This window comes from Lipophrys pholis (genome assembly GCF_963383615.2).
Source record: "Lipophrys pholis genome assembly, chromosome: 19".
Classification (NCBI taxonomy): Eukaryota; Metazoa; Chordata; class Actinopteri; order Blenniiformes; family Blenniidae; genus Lipophrys; species Lipophrys pholis.
Window position 1 is genome coordinate 25,047,625 of NC_137647.1, and position 20,840 is coordinate 25,068,464.

Here is a 20,840-nt window from a genome sequence, read left to right on the forward strand (position 1 = left end):
GGGTACTCAAACTCCCCCACCACAATAAGGTAGCAGTTCAAGGGGGAGATCCTAGATCTCAATTAATGAAATATCTCAGTTGAACGTCTTTATTCAATATATAGTAGAGTAGGTTGAGAACAAAATAACATAAAAATGATCATTGTAAATCAAACTATTCTGGATTTGGAATCCTATCAAAATAAAAGTGGAGAATGACATTGCAGGCTGCTCCAACGTCAGGTAAAACTTCTCCAGACAAGTCAAAATAAGGCTCAGTAGTGTGTGTGTGTGTGTGTATGTTTGGTGGATGGAACCAGACAGTTGGATTGAGGTCTGGGGAACCGGCAGGCCAGTCCAGAGCATCAAGACCTTCATCATGGAAGAACTGTTGACACACTTCAGCCACATGAGGCCTGGCATTGTCCTGCATCAGAAGGAACCCAGGAACCACTGCACCAGCATCTGTTCTCACACTGGGTCTGAGGATCTCATCCCGGTACCTGATGGCAGAACGTTCTCCACATTCTCCAGACTCTGTCACGTCTGTCACATGTGCTCAGTGTGAAGCTGCTCTCATCTGTGAAGAACCCAGGGTTCCACTGGCCAACCTGCCAGTGTTGCTGTTCTCTGGCTAATGCCAACGGCCCTGCAGGGTGTTGGGCTGTAAGAACAGCTCCCCCTGGTAGATGTGGACCCTCATAGCACCCTGGTGAAGTCTGTTTCTGACCATGTGAGTAGAAACATCACATTAGTGACCTGCTGGAGGTCATGTTGCAGGGCTCCTCCTGTTCCTTCTTGCTCAAAGGAGGAGGTAGTGGTCCTGCTGCTGGCTTGTTGCCCTCCTACGCCCCCTTCCACGTCTCCTGGTGTCCTGGCCTGTCTCCTGGTGTCTCCTCCATGCTCTGGACACTGTGCTGGGAGACACAGCAGACCTTATCACAGCTCACATTGATGTCCCACCTTGGATGAGTTGCTCAACCTGAGCAACTAGTGTTGGATGTAGACTCGCCTCCTGCTGCCTCCAGGACTGAGAACACTAACAACATTCACAAGTGAGCAGAACATCAGCCAGGAACCATGAGAACAGCGTCATGGTTTGTGGTCACCACCTGCAGAACCTCCTTTATAGGAGCTGTCTTGATAATCACCTCTCATTTCCTCATGTCTGTTTCATTTATACAACAGGTGAAATTGATTCACAATTAATGGTGCTTCCTACCTGGTGTTAGAATTTATGTTGGTTATTAGCATTAAATTACTGTAAGTAATAGATTACTGAAAGTAATAAATCACTGGAAGAAATTTATGAAAATCTGAAATTACTAATGGAAGTAAACGGTCATTTACTCATTAACAACTCCTGAAGTAATTGATTAGTTACTTAAAGTTAACAAATGATCAAAAAATCATTTATTAATGAAAAATGTATTTGAATAAATCTGTTATTTATTTATTAATAATAAAAAGGGAGGGGCACCACCAGATAAACTGGAAATAGCTCATTACCAAAATAACAGTCTCATTTGTAAAAGGTTTATTTAAGTTAGTTATTTCTGTGTAAAATATAACAATCTTAAATAAAAGGGAAGGTGTGAGATCCGAGCACAGACTGTTACAAACCAGTGAATTGTCAACAATAAATACACAATAATCACCAAGAATCGTTCAATTCAGCTAACAGGCGTTTATTAACAAAATGTATTAATTCATAAATAATTCTGAAATCGTCCCCCAATGACACTATATAGGGTTTGAGTTTTGATTGGCTGGTTGGAGCAACACACTTTCTGTAAACTGAAACCAGCGAGGGAGAGAGAGGACAGACCTTCACTTCTGGGGCGTCATTCCAGGCAAGAAGAGTCACTTCATCTCAGCTGTTTCTGAGGTTCAATTTAATCACACAATACAATAAAGTGTTTTTGTGTCATTTATTTAAAATATGTAACCAATGCACAGCTATAGGGGACGGATTGTGCCCAAATTAAATAAATAAACACACCATTAAATAATTAAATGTGTCAATAATTTATTAGAATTGGAAATATATGAATGTGTCATTAACTAAAATACCATTTAATTTGATGTAAAATACATATATAATTATTTCACTATTCAATTGCCTAAGTGTGCCAAATTAAATAAATACACCATTAAATGATTAATTCAATGAGTCATTAATTAAAATTGGATTTAAATATATAAATGTGTCATTAATCAATTAATATATGAATTCATTTTATGTAAAAAACTTTTAATTACTTCACTATTTTATTGATTATTTCATGGTCCGGGGTTGCACGGCTTCATGAATGAATTGTATCTGTCAAACTGGCCCATCAAACTCAGTGGGCGGGGCTAACGCTGACGGAGTCAAAGCCATTGCTTTGGTCTGAAGAGTTTCTAAACATGAGGCTCCCTTAGCGGAGGATCTGCAGGACCTTTAAAAGTCTTTTCCTGAGATGAGCTGCCACAACAACGTCACCAAGTGAACCTCCACAATGGATTCTAGTTTGGAGACACGGTGGCTCCGTCAGCGGAGGGTCTGCAGGAACTTCCTATCGGGAGTTGGTAAGAGATGTTTGAGTGTGAACCCTCTCACCACTGAGGCCTTTAACGAGCAGGACCCAGGCTTCACCTTGGTTTTGGTTGGTTGCAAATAATGTTTAGTTAAATTAAGTATCCGAACCAACAAAGACGTGTATAGTGTAGCGATAGGAACCATTGTTAGCTATGTGTTGCTACGGGGACGTTTTAGGGTGCAACACCTGTGATACCCGACCACACTCAGTGTAACCTCACGCGTAGAAGTTAGGCAATAAAAGTTCTCCACCTTTCGGGTGGAAACAAGACGAGCCAGGAGCAGACTTTAACATCTAGCGCCACCCAGTGGATCAGAATATATTTGCTAGCTCTGCACCAATCCTTTATCTGAGATCCATCGCTTCTGACTTGATGTGCAGAGGAACCAATCAGGTGGAGGGATCCGCCCACTGAGTTTGACAGATAGAATGAATTTATGAAGCAGTGCAACTCCGGACCAGGAAATAATTAGTGAAATAATTAAAGTTTTTTTACATTAAAATTAATTCATATTTTATTTAATTGATAATTATATATGTATTTTACATAAAATGAATTGGTATTTTAATTAATTAATTACACATTGAAGGACACATTTATATATTAAATTCCAATTTTATTTAATTAATGACACATTTAATTCATTATTTAATGGTGTATTTATTTATTTAATTTGGGCACAATCAGTCGTCCGTACACAGGCAGCTCAATGAAACAATTCTAAACTTAAAAAAGAAAAATGCTGATAACATAATGTTAGTAGAATATATTGAGCATTGCAACATATTCAGTTTGTAAAACATGAATGTACTACACTGTGAAGTGTCCCTGACCACCTGAGTCCTAATAATAATAATAATAATAATAATAATAATGCCAAAACAGAGAAGACTTCACAAATTGTCAAATGATTAATGCTGATTTGATTAATGCTGTTTGGGTCTCAGAATAGTCTGTGTGTGTGTGTGTGTGTGTGTGTGTGTGTGTGTGTGTGTGTGTGTGTGTGTGTGTGTGTGTGTGTGTGTGTGTGTGTGTGTGTGTGTGTGTGTGTGTGTACACACTGATAACAGTTCTGAGATTTGTTCTTATAATGTAGACATGTACAAATATAGTTAAGGTTTATCTTTGCATAGAAAACACAGAGTAGAAAAGTAGAAAATGAGAGTCAATCAGGCACATTTGAAATATAAATATTCCGATCATGGTGTCGTGATATGATATAAATGTGTGTGGTTTCACGGTCGCGTGGCCAGCCTCCAGGTAATCGCACTCCCTAAAGCTGCACCGGCGATGAAGATGATAACGAGGCCGAAGCTGTGGGAGCTCAGGGAGGAAACACTCTGCACGGAGGCTACAGCCAAGTCAGAGAAACTGTTGATCTGTGGAGACACACGCACACGCACACGCACACACACACACACACACACGCACGCACACACGCACACGCACAGAGTTTAGTTAACTGGTTTATTGAAACGTTGGCGCTGATAACACTGCCCCCTGGTGTTCAGACGAGGTGCAGACGCTCCTCTCAGTATAAGGAGGGGCGGAGCTTCAGCGGGAGCTGTGTCACAGAGATCGAGGTTTAAGGCTGCGGCGGCGACGACTGAGCTGCAACGCAACTTCCATATTGGTCCTGCCAGGACTGTCGCGTAATGACATCACATACTTGCGTTGTTCACAATTTGCCAACATTTGAACTGTCCTCCCTGTGGTGGGAACACATAACAGAGGTAGGTCTGGATGCGCTTTGCTGCTCCAGCAAGTACTACGCAGTGGGACAGAGGAGCTCAGGGAGCATGAGGGGGGTGGAAAAGTGAGAAGAGCCAGGAAAACCAGGACAAAGCAGAAAAGACGAGAGTGAGAGGAAAGCACTGTTATATGAACATCATGTTGCTAAAGTCCCATGGTTAAGCTTCATCCTGCAGCTCTGGAGCGAACGTCTGTGGGCAGGTCCCATGATTCTACTAAAGCTCCTAACAGTGATGGAGGGGTCCTGTTCACTGTATGGCAGACGCCTCCAGAGGTACAAACCCTCCAATCATACTTCCTCATGGCTTCTGTTTCTCACTCATCATGTTGGCCACTGTGGTGAAGATAGATGAAGGTAGAAACACCCACAGCGACCCCACAATCAGTCCATAGTGACTCCAGTGAGTCCACAGCGACCCCACAATCAGTCCATAGTGACTCCAGTGAGTCCACAGCGACCCCACAATCAGTCCATAGTGACTCCACAGTGAGTCCTGACTCCACAGTGACTAAATTGAGAGCAACCAACTGTAACCGATGTAAACTTTAAGATATGTACAGTATGTTCAACTGTAATGTGGTATTCTTTTAAACTTTTGATGAGATGAATATAAGTTTGTGAGCATACAGAGCTCAAACTGTGGATTATTTGGTGCCGAGCTGCAAAGAGAGAGAAAATAATTTTATTTTGAAAGAGCACATTTAAGTTTAAGTTAGTCTGCATTGAATGTTATTTTGAAAGCTGCTTCACTTCCACCAGCACCTTTTTCTCCTGTGCTTAACTCCATCAGTTTGGTTTGTTGATGGGTAAGCCTCGTTAAGACCTTCTCCTCCTCGGTCCTGAGGGTCCAACAAAACACGATGCTGCTTCAAACCATCCGTGGTGCAGAAACAGTGAAGGAGCTCTGCTCTAGAACACCTCCAGGATAAAGCCAGGGACCACCTCTGGTGCACCTCACCACTAACGTTCATCACGTGACGCACAGTGCAGATCAAGGTAGGACTGTTGTAACGCGCTATTGAAAATACCAGCGCATGGCTCGACTTGGACAGAGCAACAGACAACTTGGTGGTGGTTTCATTAGCTGTTGAAACTCGGAGGAGTTGCTGCTGCCACACGCTGCCACTATCGTGTTTTTTTCCGATGCATCAACGCACATTTTTCGCAATCGACATAATCAAGTACATTGACGTATCACCGCAGCCCCGGTCCGGACACCACAGTGAGCCTCTCGCCTCACAGCCAGAAGGTCCCGGTTGAAATCCTGGCCGGCTCTTTTCTGTGTGGACTTTGTTCTCTCTGTGTGTGTGTGGGGTTCCTCCAGGTATTGCAGTTTGCTCCCACAGTCCAAAAGACATGTACCGGGGGTCCCTGAGCAAGACCTTGGACCCCCACCAGCTCCCCCCGAGTGCTACCACGAGCATGTGGCTGCTACTGATTGGTCAATTCATTGAGGATTTCCCCTGCGAGGAGATAAATATATTAGCTCTGGTCATCAATCTACTCCAGAGAGCGGTATGGTGGCGGGGGTGTTGCTTATGCTTAGCTGGAAAGCTACCTCAGCAATAGAGACCAGAATGTCCACATCGATAATGCTGATTCCAACAAAGATATTTATTATGTACATAGACGATGCATGTAATATTCTAGACAAAGTTAATTGTATGTTATAGGCTGATGATACCAGCCTCTATTGCTCGGGAGAGGACCTGCCAGTGCTCATGAGCATAGTACAAAAAGAGCTCACAGTATTAAAAAGATGGTTCGACTATAATCAACTCTCAATGAATTTGACAAAAACTAAATATGTTATCTTTGGAAACGGGACTTGAACAATCAAACCCACAATAAAATGAATGGTAAAGCAATCAAACAAGTGCAAGCAAGTACATCTTTAGGAATTACTGTTGATGAAAACCTTAGTCGGAAGCTGCACATTAATATCCTTAAGGCAACATCAGTACTACATTATAATTCACATTACTTATTATTCAGATCTCTCATTCTTCCACACCTGAGCTATGGTGTGATAATGTGGAGAAATAACTACAGAACAAACATTGACCCAATTTCTTTACTTCAACAGAAGGCCATTAGAATAATAACTAGGGATGCATTGATACCGATACCAGTATCAGGTATCTGTTCGATACCAGGCATGAGTACTCATACTCGTACTCATAAAACTGCCACCGAAACCACGACACCCAATACCCCGTTACTGTTGTGTATTCAGACCTACTAGGGCTGCCGTAGTTGAGACAGACACAAGGCATTGTGGACTCCCTGTTCGGTGTGGACATTAATAAAAGCTTCACCGGCCGTATCTTTGTTATGTAGGAAGACACACTGAAGACATAACAGCGCGGTTTCTGGCACCTTGCTGCAAGGAACAGTAAGGAGCGCATATCATGGCGGGCAATGAGGACTGCACAGCGCTATTTTGTCGGCCGTCTTTTTGGAAAATTGACCATTGAAGTGACGGTTTGAGGCTCTTGCCGGCAACAGTGGACAGAAATGGAGTTTCTGCTCCTTACAGTGGCTTTAGCATTGTGTGTTTGGTCTGCTCCACTGCTCCACTGCTCCACTGCTCCACCCAGCGCACTGCCAGGCACAGAGGCTGGCCACCCCTGATCCAGCCTAGGTGTGTCCGATATGGTGATGTTAGATGGTGAAGGATTAGAACGTGCTGACGATCTGAGAAAGCTGAGAGACTGTGGAATCGTCTGTAGAACACATTTTACATGGTGCAAGTACTAAGGTAAATGACCGTAGTACCCTGGAATTTTGGTTGAGTTTTCCTCTACTCCACAGGAGAAGAGGATTATAGTAAACAAAATAAGGACGTTTGTGAGCTGTTCCATATTATCCCGTCTCTATATCAGATTGTTTCCCATTTATTGTTGGAAACTGTTAAATAACGTGTGAATTCTTCTCCTCTGCATCTGCGGGGAATTATTTTACACATGTATGAAGTCCACTCTCTGTGTTTAGTAAGTTATACTTCTGCCCACTCTTTTTTGAACATGCGAAATGATGGTATTTTACTACTGTTACTTAGTCACAGTTTGATTGAAAAATGTAATGAAATACCCTCAGGTACTTAAGTTTGCATTTTTATTTGACTCTTTTCAATGTTTTGGTACTTAAATTCTGTTAAAATGACTTCAATTGCAGAATTGCTTTCGTTTATTCAAGTTGACATTTTTCCTTAAGTACGATTTCAATTATTAGATATTTTGTTTTGTAATCTTAACCTTTTTTTTCATGTTTCACTGTTTATTGGCAAATATTTCCTTGAAGTCCCAATTTGATTTATTTTGTGTGTGTGTGTGTGTGTGGGGGGGGGGGGGGGGGGGGGGGGGGGGGGGGGGGTACCTTTGAGGCTTTCTTTGACACTCACCGGATGAATTAATTTATATTAAAAATAAATTTGTTTATTTTTCTCAGCTTTATTAGTCTTCCGATTTTTTAAGACTAAGGGTTATGGTGGTGGAGGTGGTGGTGGTGGGGGTGGGGGGGGGGTTCTCCAGTGAGATCTCACAGTGAGATTCTGGAGCCAGTGGCAATCCCATATCTCCAGAATGTGGAGCGAACTCCACCCTCCAGGATGACTACGCTCCCCACAGAGCCAGGGCCATCACAGACCTCCAGAATGTGGGCGTGGAGAGGATGTGTGTGTGGGTGCGTGGCCCCTTTAAGAGGCGCACTGCTCGCTTGACCAGTGTGTCTGAGTGAGCGAGTGTGCTATGCAGAGCGGGTCTAGTGAGAAGCTGTACATTACAGTAACTGGCCAATAAATACAACAAGTGTTGATCTGAGAAACTGAGTCCCATGTCCTGCTGTCCTCCGGCTGTGAGACGAGGACGTTCCCCCCGAAGCTGAGGACAGCTTCACCCCGTAGGACAAGTTGGTCTCCCCTGCGTCTTCCGACCAGGGTCCGGAGACCGGAGCAGGAAGGGTTAACACTTTGTCATAACCTGAGAACTAACAGTTAACAAAAGTACTTTCAATCAAACTTTGTCATAAAGCGCAGGGTGGGGGTGCGCTGGGTGGAGCAGCTTCTCCTCACTGGCCGCCGCGCTTTGTGGTGAAGTGCCGTAAACCGCGCGCTGCCGTATAGTGGTATCAGTGCATCCTTAGTATCTATTTTGTGTATATATATATATATATATATATCGGGGCCGATATTAGTGATTCAAGCAGCTGTGATTAGTGATTTGTGAGTGATCGGGAATCGGCAAATCCAGCCGATCACCCCGCCGATCTAAAAAAAAAAAAAACTTTTTCCCGTCAGCTGCCGTAAAGCGAGCCCCGTGTGCGACCTGCCGTAAAGCGAGCCCCGTGTGCGACCTGCCGTAAAGCGAGCCCCGTGTGCCACCTGCCGTAAACTGAGCTGAGCAGCCTGAAGCCACTGAGAGGATCAACCAGCAGTCTGGAGGGAGTTTAAGGTGGATAACCAAACCAGTCCTGAGAGGTGGAGCACCAGAGCTTCACCACAGTCCTGAGAGGTGGAGCACCAGAGCTTCACCACAGTCCTGAGAGGTGGAGCACCAGAGCACCAGAGCTTCACCACAGTCCTGAGAGGTGGAGCACCAGAGCTTCACCTCAGTCCTGAGAGGTGGAGCACCAGAGCTTCGTTTAACAGAACTAATCTGATAAGACATCTAAAAAGTAAACATGCAGTGGAGTACGCTCAGCAAAGACCATCATCCGTGGACAAAAGATGACGTAATCTCCCCCCTCCTCACTCCACCACGGTCCACTACGTCACCTAATAACCACTACGTCACCTAATAACCAGAACAATCAGGGACTAGAAGCTCCGGTGGAGCTGCAGAAGCTAGAAGCAGGCGGAGCGGGGCCATAGACCTATAAAACTAGAGTGATATAGAGTGGGTTATGTGCCCAAGTCTACGTTTACATTTCTATGTGGTCTGTCTTCTTCTGTGTTTTTGTTGTTTGGTGAGTCACAGCGCCCCTAAAGGCCTGGCATGTGTACTACATGTCCTGAAGCCTTGTGTAGAGTCGTGTTCATAGTGAGGGGTGGACGGTTTGTTGGGAGAAGGACAGGGAGGACAAAGATCGTTTTCTGAATACGTTTTTGAGAGAACTATGTTCAGAGTACTTTTGCCAAACAGGTTGAAGTGTTTATAATTCACATTGAAATGTAAATGTTTAGTGACATTCAGGTCAATCCTCTCATACTGCTTTAAGGTAAACTGGAATTTAATACACAAAGAAGTTACATTGGAGTCTGAGAGTATTTATGTTTAACATTTATTTATTTATCTTTATTATTATATTTGCACTTTTTTAGGACTTCTTTTCTACCCAACCAGCCAAAGACACTTTGAAGTGGAACTGGGTTCTTCTGATTGGTTTTACTGAATACTGTTTATGTTGTACTTTTTTATACTTTATATGTTAGTCAAACTGATTCACTGGGTTTCATTTAAAAAAATATTTATTCGCCACAAAATGCAGGTGAAGTAGTTTAAGTTAAGATAAATAAGAGAAACAAGACTGCAGAGTGTAACTGGGTTTTAGTTGTTCTGACTGAATAAAGTTTAAATAAGTTCTTAAGTCGTTCTGAGAAGTATTTTGATTCAATAAGTGAGTTTTACAATAAGTTCTAGGTAAACAAAGCTTCTGCCAATAGTACTTTTAGCTTCAGACATCTTAGCTGCTCCAAAAATACACTATTGAGTATCTTTGCAATAGTAATGTGAGTATCGGATCGGGAAAGTATCGGTATCGGCCGATACTCAATTCTGAAAAATCGGATCGGTATCGGGGGTCAGAAAGTGTGATCGGGACGTCCCTCACATATACTATACATCTTTATATTGATTCAGTTATGTGCTTTTAAATAAGTATGTTTCTTTCATGACATTTTATTTGGTGTTTGGTTCGTTTAATATCAACTGGTCCTACAATTCATCACGTCACAATGTAGTATTTAGTGGTACATAGTGTAGTATTTAGTAGTACACAATGCATTAGAATGCCCCATTTAAGGTGTTTTTATACTTTTCTATTATTTATCTATTTATATCTTTACTATCATCAATATTTCATTTTTTATTTTATTATTATTGTTAATGTTTTGCCTTCAGTGCTGTTTTTAGTGTGTTGGTCACTCAGTTCCCTCAAAGCGTCAGTGGAATTTGTGGATGAAAAATTAAAAAGTCATTTCTCAAGCTCCTGCAATATTATACATTCTGCTTAATGAGCTTTGTGTGTAAAAGCCTTGTTTAAATATATATATAATATCATAATATATTTCCATTTGCTATAATGACATTTTGGGTAAAAAAAAAGAAGAAGAAGTCTGAAGTGGCGACAAGAATCTAGTTTCAGCTGAGGTGAACTGAACTCACCCATCCCCCGTGCGCCCGGATCCAACCCAGGAGGTTCTCCTTGAAGAAGTCCACCGTCCACCTCAGGATGTCCCTCACGGACTGGGGGAGATGAGCCTCCACCATCTGATAGACACACACACACACACACACACACACACATGGAGCATCGCAGCCAGGAACGGAGGGTTCTCCGGAGGGTTCTCCGGAGGGTTCTCCGGAGGGTTCTAGAAGTCGAGCGTGACCCACCTTCACAGCCATCTTCCCGGCCACATAGAAGAGCACAGCGATCCTCTCCCAAGTGATCCCCTGTTCCAACACTTTGTCTGCCACCTCCTTCAAGCGGTCCCACTTGGACCCGCAGCCCCTGGAGATCCCATCGATGGCACTGCAGCAGCAGAGCAGAGCAGGTTGGGAAGGAGCTCATCAGGTCATCACACTACTTCGCCTGTTATGAAACTCACTCCTGGAACTCCTTGTCGTCCCGCACTCGGTCTCCAATGACGCGGATCATTTTTCCCAGCTGGGTCACCAACGTCTTCTCCTGATCGGTCGGCTGCAGCCCGCTCAGGGGGGTCAGAGGGGGGACATCCTCTGAGGGGAGGTCCCGCAGCTCCTCAGCGATGACCCTGGAAGAAAATATACAACAGATCATGAATTTATCAGCACTGATTTTCCATTTCCATTTTTCCATTTCCATTCAATCAGATGAAGTCCTGCAGCAGATCAGCTTATTCAGGCTGATCAGACGTCGACGGTTCAATAGAAAACACATCGTTTGGTCAAACGCTATGTTTTGAAAACAACATCTCTTGTCACGGAAATGCCAAAAACACAAAAAACGGTGTAGTGAGCAGGTTGGGCCACGAGTTGGCGCCGTTTATTTTTGTAATGAAAACCACACACACATGCGCAGAGAACAAAACACCATAAAGACAGAGGACAAAGACATTCTAGTGGACCGACGACCAAGACCCAGCTGCGTTTTGACATTTAGGATTCTTCCTAAGTTGCATTTCAGTGACTTCAATGACTGTTGTCACCGTAAAGGGACGCCCCTGAAGACAACAAACGTTTTCTGTTTTTACTTGAAAACATCATGTAAACAGTGGATTAATATCGTGATGACAAAATATAAACACTTTTGAAGATGTTGATGTTTTTGTGTCCTGACATTACTTTTCTCCTTATAATCCAGCTTTAGAGGAAAAAGTCCATCTTGTGAATTTATTGAGATTATGACACTTTTCTTTGAGTTCAAGTCAAATGAATGCAGAGCGCATTGGAATATTATTAATTAGAGTCAACAAGAAGGTCTCGGTTCAAATCCCGGCTGGGGCCGTTCTGTGTGGTTTTGCATGTGTTTCCTCTGGGTGCTCTGCTTTCCTCCCACAGTCCAAAAACATGCACCGAGGGTCCCTAAGCAAGACCCTCGGAATTTCCCCCAAGAAGGATTAACATAGTCTGATAAATAAATCAAATAAAAACGTGTTTATTTGTTTACGGTGAAAGCAGAGAACTCCCAGGTGAAAGTGAAACAAGACATGTAAGTGGCCTCCGATGGAAAACAATGCTGGACTCTATAGAGAACTGAACAACGTCCATGAGTCACATCGGGAGTGCCTGTGGTTGACCTCGTGATTCCACCTGGAGCGTTCAGCGCCTCTGTTAACGCCGTGGCAGTTACATCAAGAAGCTAGAATACTCGAGTCATTCTGGGGGAAACCAACACACTTCAGTGGCCCGACGGCGTGCCGCTGAAAACATCAAGCTAAGTCTTCTCCCTGCTTTTACACTTTGATAAATAAAGAGTCAAATCATTTTAACAAAGACACACTCTTAACAGAGAAAGTATTCTAATGCACTGGTTAGACAAGTTCTATCAACATAACAGTTTTTATCAAATGAAACTGAAACAGGTAGAAGAAATGTTTGTTATAATATATTGAGCTTTTCAGCTCGAGCAGATTCTCTACCATGAAGCTTCAAACTATAAAATGAACAGATAACCTTCACTTTGTAGGGGATTATAAAACCACGTCTGATGGAAAACATGTTGAACTCACTCTTTAATGAGGATATCTTTGGTTTTATGCCAGATGTTGATGTTTGTAGTAGAAAACTTGTTGAACTCACTCTTTAATGAGGATATCTTTGGTTTTATGCCAGATGTTGATGTTTGTAGTAGAAAACTTGTTGAACTCACTCTTTAATGAGCGCTTCTCCAATTCTTTCATCTGAGCCTGAGGAGGGAAAATCAAATATTAGCTTTAAACGTTAACAACGAGCTGAACATCAGAATAAAAGATCCTACCTGACGTACAGTTTCCTCCACTTGCCATTGTTTAGTCCTGTCACTTTAAAAGCCTCTTTATTTGACTGTTTTTTAAGGTTTAAAGTTTTAAAAGAAGAGAGAACTTCGGAGATCAGCGGTGTCGGAAGGAGATTGTCCGGTGTTTCAGATTAACTGGTTTCCCTGGTAACCGGTGACAGACTTCCTTTAGCGTCACTTGGTACGGCCAGTAACAGCAGATGTTTAAAACCCCGATAGAAATCTGTAGCTGCCCCAGTGAACGCTGTTTAACCGCATTCACAATAAAGTTTCAAACCTTTCGTGAGTCTTGTTTTAACATCTGCAATGACGGACCCAAAAGGAAATCAGTCACCAGTCAACAGGGGAACTGGTTGATCCGAAACACCGAGCGACCGGATCTGTCCGGGGCGGGGCCTTCCGATGACGTATCAATCTATGCACTCTACGGCAACTCCTCATGGACAAACTACACGAGACGCCGCGCATCCTGTCTCCGCCCACCGCTCCGACACGTCAGAGCGGCCGCCATATTGTGAGGGGCAAGTCTGCCCCGTCAGCCTAAACAAGTCTATGTGACCGCGATGTGTTTTCAACGAAAATATACATTTACATGACTGTGAAGAATCATTGCTTTCATTTTTAATTAATTAAATTAAAAATTATTTCATTTATTTATTTATTTATTTATTTATTTATTTATTTAATGTAGCATACTAATAGAAAGTCTTGAGAGGAAATGGAAGCAGTTTGCAGACGGGACATTGGGACGCTGTCCTCTCCTTTTAGAGCAACATGATGGAGCCATGACAACACTATGGAAAGTCTTTATTTACACACAATGAGACATTTATGGACAATGAACATGTACATTAGGGCACAAGTTATAACTGTTTTGTGGAACAAATGTAATTTTTTTTTACATATTTAGACACAATAACATATTTATTATACTTTCATTTATTTTTACATATTTCCCTTTGATATTACATAAAAACAATAGTTAGATATTTACCTATTACATATTTATTTATTGTGACACATTTATCTATTATTCCATATTATATGACATATTCTCTTCCAGCTCTTCATTTATTAGATGTTTCCCTCTCAGTTCCTCCAGAAGACCCCCCACTGTGCTCTTTGCCCTCCGTTCTCCATCTCTTCATTCCTCTCCTCTCTTCTCAGACTCTCCACCTCGGCCATGGCTTCACTGAGTCTGGCTGTCAGAGCATCAGGACATGTGGGCAGTGATAGGAGAGGTCCTAGTGAGGACCAGATGGACCTGTTCAGAGTCCTGTGTTATCACATTCATTCACTGCTTGTTCAACGTGCAATCAGTTGATCTGCTCTCCTAATCAATATATATAATATTTAATAATACAATACATTATTATTGTATTATATTGTATAGAACAATATAATACAATAATAATGTTAGGTCAGTAGGTAGAACATGAGACTCTCAATCTCAAGGTAGAGGGTTCATGTCCCACGCCGGGCGCCACCTTCCTGTGGGCTCTCCACCTTCCTGTGGGCTCTCCACCTTCCTGTGGGCTCTCCACCTTCCTGTGGGCTCTCCACCTTCCCGTGGGCTCTCCACCTTCCTGTGGGCTCTCCACCTGCAGGAAGGTTCTTAATGGGTGCAAGGTGATCTGGGTGACGGTGCTCAGACTGACACCACCCGGAAACGAATAAGCAGGAGAAGATGGATGGACGTTTGTGTTCATGTCAGTATGTCTAAAAGGAGCCAGACAGAACTTCCTACTGGGATCAGGCTGAGGTTCTCCTGCTGGACCAGGCGGGGAACAGTACACTGACTGGTTCTGAGACACTAATTTCTTTTGAAATGTAATATTCTACACACTGCAACTAAAATAGCCTCCGTCAGATGAACCCAATAGACCTGGATATTGTTGTTGTTGTTTGAGGGCGAGCTTCAGCCAGGGAATAGAGAGCATTTCCCACGGCTCCAGCTCATCTATGTCCCAAGTTAATGTTATATGAGCTAAACACAACGACTACAACAATCAATATGTTTGTCCTCCCTGTGGAAGGTAATCCCACGCTGTCCATTGTCCTGATTGTGTCTGTTTGTAAAACCAAAAGCAGAACAGTGATGCGGCATCGTTGCTGAAGTCCTGACAAATGCCCCACCCAAGATGGCGGACGCACTGACGTATGTTCCTGCCAGTCGCTGAGGCGTCTAGTGTGTTTGGCCGTTTTCCAGTACCCATGCTTGTCCGTATGTTCTCTTGTACCTGTGAAACGTCATCAGTGGGACACCAAGTACTGTTCCAATTCTTAGGCCGTTTCTCACCGAGTACACATGGAATACCCGGATGTGTCCTGGCTCCGCCCACTTTATTGAGGATTCATCAACACTGACCTGTGCAGTCTTGGGAAGCCAATTTACCCAGAATGCATTTGGCAAGAGATGCCGGAGGAGGAAACACACAACGGTGAGTGAAAGATCTGAAATATTAGCGTCCTTGTTTAACAGAGTGTAGTTTTAAAAGTATTTTAGGCCAGAATATCGTTGTTTAAAATGTTATTATGAGGTTGATATTTCCAGATCACGCTGACTAGAACATTTGTTCTGAGGTTTTCAGAGATTGTGGATCCAGACTGAGATGAGGCTGGCTGTGGTTCTGTACTGTGGTTCAACATGAGATCTAAATGTTCTAGTGTAAATCTAACAGTGTTCATGTACTTTTATATTTGCTGCTGAGGGGAAAGATCCTGTTTGAAACTATTTAACTTGACTGAGAGGTGAAGGTTCTACTGGAGGTTCTACTGTTTCTACTGGAGGTTCTACTGTTTCTACTGGAGGTTCTACTGGCCATAGTGTTTTGTCTCTGGCGTACTAATGTCTTCTACTGGTTCTACTGGAGGTTCTACTGGTTGTACTGGAGGTCCTACTGGAGGTTCCACTGGAGATTCTACTGGAGGTTCTACTGGTTCTACTGGAGGTTCTACTGGTTCTACTGGTTCTGCTGTGGATTCAAACTAACACCATGCACTATTGTAATCCAGGACTCCTGAGGAACCTGAAGCCTGGTCCAGAGGAGAAGAGGAACTCCTCCAGATGAGGAGTGAGGATTGTTCTTGATGCTTGAATTATTACATGTATATATTTTATTCATACATGAGTTAATAACTTATTGAATTGGTAGTGTGTCATTCTTTTTGTTCTATGTTCTCCTCATAGACCTCATAGTTGTTGAAATTCACCCGAGACAATTTCTTCTTTAAAGCAACTTTACATTGTTTATCAAATAAAACAGAGAAATGTTAAGTTCTATATTTTACAGTCATAAACAATCATTTACAGTCAGATGGTGAAATTAGTCAAAGCGAGGAGAGCAGAGTTACAGAAGATGAAGAACATGGTTACATCTCTGTCTTTATCCATCTATCTCCTTATAGTTACACATTAACAGAGAACATGAGTAGAGAACATGATGAGAGAACATGAGCAGAGAACATGAGTAGAGAACATGATGAGAGAACATGAGCAGAGAACATGAGCAGAGAACATGACGAGAGAACATGAGTAGAGAACATGAGTAGAGAACATGAGTAGAGAACATGACTAGAGAACATGACGAGAGAACATGAGTAGAGAACATGATGAGAGAACATGAGTAGAGAACATGATGAGAGAACATGAGTAGAGAACATGACTAGAGAACATGAGTAGAGAACATGAGCAGAGAACATGAGCAGAGAACATGACGAGAGAACATGAGTAGAGAACATGAGTAGAGAACATGAGTAGAGAACATGAGCAGAGAACATGAGCAGAGAACATGACGAGAGAACATGAGTAGAGAACATGAGTAGAGAACATGACGAGAGAACATGAGCAGAGAACATGAGTAGAGAACATGACTAGAGAACATGACTAGAGAACATGAGTAGAGAACATGACTAGAGAACATGAGTAGAGAACATGAGTAGAGAACATGAGTAGAGAACATGAGTAGATAACATGACGAGAGAACATGAGTAGAGAACATGACGAGAGAACATGAGTAGAGAACATGAGTAGAGAACATGACTAGAGAACATGAGTAGAGAACATAACGAGAGAAAATGAGAAGAGAACATGACTAGAGAACATGACTAGAGAACATGACGAGAGAACATGACTAGAGAACATGATAGAGAACATGACAAGAGAACATGAGTAGAGAACATGACTAGAGAACATGAGTAGAGAACATGACGAGAGAACATGACTAGAGAACATGAGTAGAGAACATGACTAGAGAACATGAGTAGAGAACATGACGAGAGAACATGACTAGAGATCATGACTAGAGAACATGACTAGAGAACATGAGTAGTAAACATGAGTAGAGAACATGACGAGAGAACATGACTAGAGAACATGGCGAGAGAACATGACTAGAGATCATGAGTAGAGATCATGACGAGAGAACATGACTAGAGAACATGACTAGAGAACATGAGTAGAGAACATGGCGAGAGAACATGACTAGAGAACATGAGTAGAGAACATGATGAGAGAACATGACTAGAGAACATGACGAGAGAACATGAATAGAGAACATGAGTAGAGAACATGACTAGAGAACATGAGTAGAGAACATGACTAGAGAACATGACTAGAGATCATGACTAGAGAACACAAGTAGAGAACATGATGAGAGAACTTGACTAGAGAACATGACTAGAGAACATGAGTAGAGAACATGAGTAGAGAACATGAGGAGAGAACATGACTAGAGAACATGAGTAGAGAACATGATGAGAGAACATGACTAGAGAACATGACGAGAGATCATGACTAGAGAACACGAGTAGAGAACATGATGATAGAACATGACTAGAGAACATGAGTAGAGAACATGACTAGAGAACATGAGTAGAGAACATGACGAGAGATCATGACTAGAGAACACGAGTAGAGAACATGATGAGAGAACATGACTAGAGAACATGACTAGAGAACATGACTACATGAGGAGAGGTTCCTGTCTAGATGTGGTTCTGCTCACTGAGGCCTGCAGGTCGTTCTTTTGGAGCAGGAAGCTCCTCCTCCCTTCCTAGACCTTCCTCCCCCTCCTCCCTTCTCCTCCTCCTCCCTGGACGTTCCTCCTCCTCCCTGGACCTTCCTCCACCTCCTCCTCCTCCTCCTCCCTGGACCTTCCTCTTTCTCCCTGGACCTTCCTTCTTCTCCTCCCTGGACCTTCCTCCTCTTTCCTGGACCTTCCTCCCTCCCCTCCTCCTCCTCCTCCTCCCTGGACCTTCCTTCATCTCCTTGGACCTTCCTTCATCTCCTTGGACCTTCCTCCTCCTCCCTGGACCTTCCACCACCTCCTCCTCCTCCCTGGACCTTCCTCCTCCTCCCTGGACCTTCCTCCTACTCCTCCACCTCCCTGGACCTTCCTCCATCTCCTCCATTATATCACCCGCTGCTACACAGACAGACAGCAACCAGAGGACGTCTCTCCCGTCTCTCAGAAAGACGGAGCACCAGCAGGTTTGTCCTGGTTCTGTTGGGTTTCATCCTGCCTGTCAGTTAAAATTCACATGGAAACATTTGATATATTTTGATGTAATCATGAATCAGCAGTTATTATTTCCTTCGTGTTCATGATTGTGATTATTGAGATAAAGCAGGTTGCCAGTACAGTGATATAATAACAACTGTGTACTGCAGGCATGGATACAGTACTACCTCTATCACCCAGCAGAACGTACCTGGTAGATACAGTACTACCTCTATCACCCAGCAGAACGTACCTGGTAGATACAGTACTTCCTCCGTCACCCAGCAGAAAGTACCTGATAGATACAGTACTACCTCTATCACCCAGCAGAATGTACCTGGTAGATACAGTACTACCTACATCACCCAGCAGAAAGTACCCAGCTGGTACCAGTACTTGCTGGTACATGGAGGATCTGTGCAGGACAAGAGCATCCTGCACAGATCCCCAGTTGTCAATGTACACGTCAATAAACCTCATATATTATAGAGTATTCTTTAACAACAGGTAGAAGCAGGAAAGATTCTACCTTGCTGACATGTTTCAGCTTCATCTGTAGTCTGCCAGGGGTGTAGCTCAGGAGGAGGTGATGGAGGCCGGGGGTGATGGAGGTCGGGGGTGTAGCTCAGGAGGAGGTGATGGAGGCCGGGGGTGTAGCTCAGGATGAGGTGATGGAGGCCGGAGGTGATGGAGGCCAGGAGTGTAGCTCAGGATGAGGTGATGGAGGCTGGGGTGATGGAGGCCAGGGGTGTAGCTCAGGAGGAGGTGATGGAGGCTGGGGTGATGGAGGCCCGGGGTGTAGCTCAGGAGGAGGTGAGGGAGGCCGGGGGTGATGGAGGCCAGGGGTGTAGCTCAGGAGGAGGTGATGGAGGCCGGGGGTGATGGAAGCCAGGGGTGTAGCTCAGGGAGCCATGCTGGGAAATGCAATACAATACACAGCATGTATGTGACAGAAAAGGTACTATTTTACAATAATGTTCTAAAGTTTAGATCATCATATAAAATGTCATGTAGAAAATAGGGCGGCCAACTCCCTGAAAAACAAACAACCTCCTCCCGGTCCGGCCGGCCGGCACGTCAGCGTTCACCGTTCCTGGCGTAGGGACTTTTTTTAGCTCTTTTAGTTTCTGTGTATTAAACTGTGTATTTTCTGTCTGACTTGAGCCTGAATTTTAGTCGATGAATATTATTTGTGATATGAAAAGCAAATTATTTAGTAATTTCTTTTCATTGTGAAATACCAACATTAACAGAATAAAATCTGTATTTTTCTTAAATAAAAACCTTCATAGAATAAAAATAGATGTTTCTTTAACAGAACTTCGTCTGGCTTAAAGGACAACAGAATAAAGAAAAATGAACTTTTATAATTTAATAGAAAACAACAGAAAGCAGAACGTTCCTGTAATAATGCACATTTAGTCCATAAGAACAGTTCCAACAGAAAGTCTGTGGAAAAGTAAACTTAGAATATTTGTTCCTCCAGGTGAACGACAGCCGGCTGCAGATGAAGTAATAAAGAACAAAGATTAAACTCCTGAACTCTAAAGCTCAACGCTCCATCATGGAAAAACCTCTCTGCTGTTCTCTTGTGCCGGAACGTCGCGGGGCGGGAAGGTCCAGAAAGAACCCGCCACCGCCGGCTACGATGTTCCGCTCCCCCTCCGCTGAGGTTCCTAGCAGCGAGGAACGGGTCTGTGAGGAGGAGGAACAACGCAGCCGTCTGCTGATTGGTCGAGAGGATCGTTACTCTCTACTGGCCCACAATATTTCAATATTTCATCCTGGTAAACATCCTGTTGTTGTTTACATACAGCGCTTTGCTCACTGGTGGATTTGTTTACTGGTTTATTGAAACATCGGCACAACACAACACAACACACGCAACACAACGTAACACAACGTAACACAACACAACACAACGCAACACAACGCAACACAACACAACGTAACACAACGTAACACAACACAACACAACGCAACACAACACAACACAACGCAACACAACGTAACACAACGTAACACAACGTAACACAACACAACACAACGCAACACAACGCAACACAACGTAACACAACACAACACAACGCAACACAACACAACACAACGCAACACAACGTAACACAACGTAACACAACACAACACAACGCAACACAACACAACACAACGCAACACAACGCAACACAACGCAACACAACACAACACAACACAACGTAACACAACACAACGTAACACAACGCAACACAACACAACACAACGTAACACAACGTAACACAACACAACGTAACACAACGCAACAAAACGCAACACAACGCAACACAACACAACAC

General features: G+C 43.2%; 1 protein-coding gene across 4 annotated transcripts; it reads right to left on the minus strand.

The window, feature by feature from the left end:
- Nucleotides 1–3,617: 3,617 nt before the first annotated feature.
- LOC308124699 (apoptosis regulator BAX-like) lies at nt 3,618–13,394 on the minus strand. 4 transcript variants are annotated; one of them, XM_080487896.1, is made up of 6 exons: nt 12,992–13,394; nt 12,884–12,920; nt 11,142–11,306; nt 10,927–11,065; nt 10,699–10,803; nt 3,618–3,941 (listed from the first exon to the last, which is right to left on the minus strand). In XM_080487896.1, the coding sequence occupies exons 1-6, from the start codon at nt 13,017–13,019 to the stop codon at nt 3,798–3,800; spliced, it is 618 nt and encodes a 205-aa protein (XP_080344022.1). In that variant the 5' UTR covers nt 13,020–13,394; the 3' UTR covers nt 3,618–3,797. The 4 variants fall into 4 exon arrangements, with proteins under 4 accessions (XP_080344022.1, XP_080344023.1, XP_080344021.1 ...); XM_080487897.1 differs by having other exon boundaries at nt 13,001–13,387; XM_080487895.1 differs by having other exon boundaries at nt 12,814–12,920; nt 13,001–13,134.
- Nucleotides 13,395–20,840: the final 7,446 nt, after the last annotated feature.

Coding starts and splice junctions, on each gene's coding strand:
- LOC308124699 (XM_080487895.1), bottom strand. CDS start 12,914: ATGAAAGAATTGGAGAAGCGCTCATTAAAGAGTGAGTTCAACAAGTTT. Junction 11,307..12,813: donor AAAGATATCCTCATTAAAGA/GTGAGTTCAACA, acceptor ATTTTCTTCCAG/GGTCATCGCTGAGGAGCTGC. Junction 3,942..10,698: donor TCCGGGCGCACGGGGGATGG/GTGAGTTCAGTT, acceptor GTGTCTCCACAG/ATCAACAGTTTCTCTGACTT.